Source organism: Crocuta crocuta, unplaced genomic scaffold (genome assembly GCF_008692635.1).
Source record: "Crocuta crocuta isolate KB4526 unplaced genomic scaffold, BGI_CrCroc_1.0 C29254656, whole genome shotgun sequence".
NCBI classification, from domain to species: Eukaryota; Metazoa; Chordata; class Mammalia; order Carnivora; family Hyaenidae; genus Crocuta; species Crocuta crocuta.
The window spans coordinates 1-2,445 of record NW_027551146.1 but is presented as its reverse complement, the minus strand read 5'-3'; the positions used below and the strand labels follow the sequence as shown (position 1 = coordinate 2,445).

Here is a 2,445-nt window from a genome sequence, read left to right as displayed (position 1 = left end):
GGGTGCCAGAGGTCTGGAGGAAACAGCAGATGAGACTAGCAAAGCAGATTCTCTTGGGTCTCTTCATGCTAGACTTCATGTCTAAGCATTTCTATTGGAATCCAGGCCACCTCTTCCAAGAAGCCTTCTCTGATCTCACCCTCTTCTCCATGTCCATAGCATTAGTGTTCAGCTGTGGGAGGGTGTCCAGCTCGTGCAGGGAGAAGAAGGGCCAACCTCGTGATCTCACACCTGTCTCTCTGCCTGCCCCACCATGTCAGGACTACTCAGCAGCCCCCCGGGGCCGGTTCAGCATCCCCTGCTGCCCTGTGAGCCTCAAACGCCTCCTCATCGTGGTCGTGGTGGTAGTCCTTGTGGTCGTGGTGATTGTAGGGGCTCTGCTAATGGGTCTTCACATGAGCCAGAAACACACCGAGATGGTGAGCAGGCCTGGGATGGAGTGGGCAGTGGATATAGGACATGCCAAACAGAGGGGCTGGATGGGCTGAGTAGACAATGAATGGTCCGAGGGGACTGGAGGGGAGGAAGCAAGGGAGCCTCAAGAAAGGACAGAAGCATGAACCTGGTGGCAAACCTGGCTTGGGCTGTTCCACCAGGCTTGTTGCTGGTGTTGACAGCCTGTTCTTATCAGCCACTCTGAGCTCTCAGGGAAGAAGGGGTTGCATTTGAGTAAAGAGGGCTGGGGGTGGACATGGGTGCCAAATGGATGAGTGGGGAAAGAGAAATACCAGTCCACCCTGTGCCCTCCCCCAGGTCCTAGAGATGAGCATTGGGGGGCCAGAAGCCCAGCAGCGCCTGGCCCTGAGTGAGCGCGTGGGTACCACTGCCACCTTCTCCATTGGCTCCACTGGCATTGTAGTGTATGACTACCAGCGGGTAGGTATACTTGGACCTCCCAATGCTGGGGATGGGGGCCAATGGTGAGACTTTGCTAGACCCACCCAGCTATGCCATTTCATGCACATCCATCTTTCCCCAGCCCCTTACCCTTTTGCCTCCCCAGGCTGATCCCCAGCTTCTAGTAAGACTCCCTCTGGTGCCTAACCTAGAGGGAGGTAGCCCAAGGTCAGGGTTAAGGAGTGAGCAAGGCAGGGACTTCCTGAATGAACTCTGGGGTTTCGGTCCTCAGCTCCTGATTGCCTATAAGCCAGCTCCAGGAACCTGTTGCTACATCATGAAGATGGCTCCGGAGAACATCCCAAGTCTCGAGGCTCTCACGAGAAAGTTCCAGAACTTCCAGGTGCGTGTGTGGGTGCAGAGGAGTAGGTTGCTCAGAGTAACATTTGAGATGACAGCTATTTTGCACCTGTAGAGCGCTGCCAGGTGAGTGCCCCTCTCCAGACTCACCTGTACCACACCTCCTTCCTCCTATTCCCCAGCCCCGCTCTGATGCCAAGCTGCTGTCCTCAGCTGAGCCTCACCACTTGGGGGCTTCTGACTCCAGCACAGCCCCCTCTATATTGGTAAGGAAACCAAGGCTTTTAGGAGGCTCAGAGAGACAATCTCACATGCTTGAGGCCCCACAATAAGAGCCACAGGTGAGACAAAAATTCAGTTCCCAGGCTCCAAATCAGGTGCTCTTTCCAGGTCAAGCCTGCAGTGTCTACCTCTAAGCTGGGCCAGGAGGAGGGCCGAGATGCTGGCTCAGCATCCTCCATGGACCTGGACTTCCTGGGCACCACAGTGAGCACCCTGTGTCGTGAAGTGCCCCTCTACTACATCTAGAACCCCTCAGGTGAGCAGGTGTGACTGCCAGGGCACTGAGCAGCTGTGGCCCAGGAAGGCTTGGGCCACTTCCCCATGTCAGCTGACCAAGCAACAGAGAGGATCCACTGAAGCCAGGTCATCTAGGGAGCTCAGGGGAAGGAAGGTTCAGAGACACCCCCTCCCAGTACCTCTCCTTCACATAATAAACAGTGTTTCTTTGCTTCTCAGGGCCCGTGGAAACCCCAAGTGGACAGGAAAGATCCATGAGCAAAGGGTCTTTTGCAGAGAGGCAGGAAGCTGCTCCTGCCCATACCGCAGACACTGGCGCTGGAGAAATGGGAGCTGTGGGGAGAGGTGGGGACCAGCAGAGGAGATGCGGCTCCTAGGGCCAGGGCGGCTACTACTATAAAATAAAGCAACCCGACTGAAAAACGAAGTGTGCGCCTCTTCGACCTCACACGTGCCCTCGGGCCCGCTCTGGGTGGGTGGGCAAGGGGAAGGATAAGACCTTGGGAAGCAATGGGGGTTTCCCCCTTCCACTTCTTCCAGGAGCGACGCGGGACTGGGGGCAGTAGCGAGGGGACTAGGCAATCCACGGGCTTGAGGCGCCCCCCAGTGGTGTGTCCCGAGGGAAGAAGAGAGACAGAGACGGTCAGAGACCTAAAGACGGAACTAGAGAGACAGGGACCGCGATGGGAGAGAGCGAGGGTCCGAGAAAGGCAGAGACCGAAAGAGGCG

General features: G+C 56.6%; 1 protein-coding gene across 1 annotated transcript; it reads left to right on the top strand.

The window, feature by feature from the left end:
* Positions 1-159: 159 nt before the first annotated feature.
* Positions 160-2,093, top strand: SFTPC (surfactant protein C; the record flags this gene model as incomplete). Its single annotated transcript, XM_077749087.1, has 5 exons — positions 160-419; positions 754-876; positions 1,130-1,240; positions 1,588-1,735; positions 1,936-2,093. Coding segments are annotated over 4 exons (632 nt in total), but the record flags the coding sequence as incomplete, so codon positions are not given.
* Between the last annotated feature and the right edge of the window lie 352 nt (positions 2,094-2,445).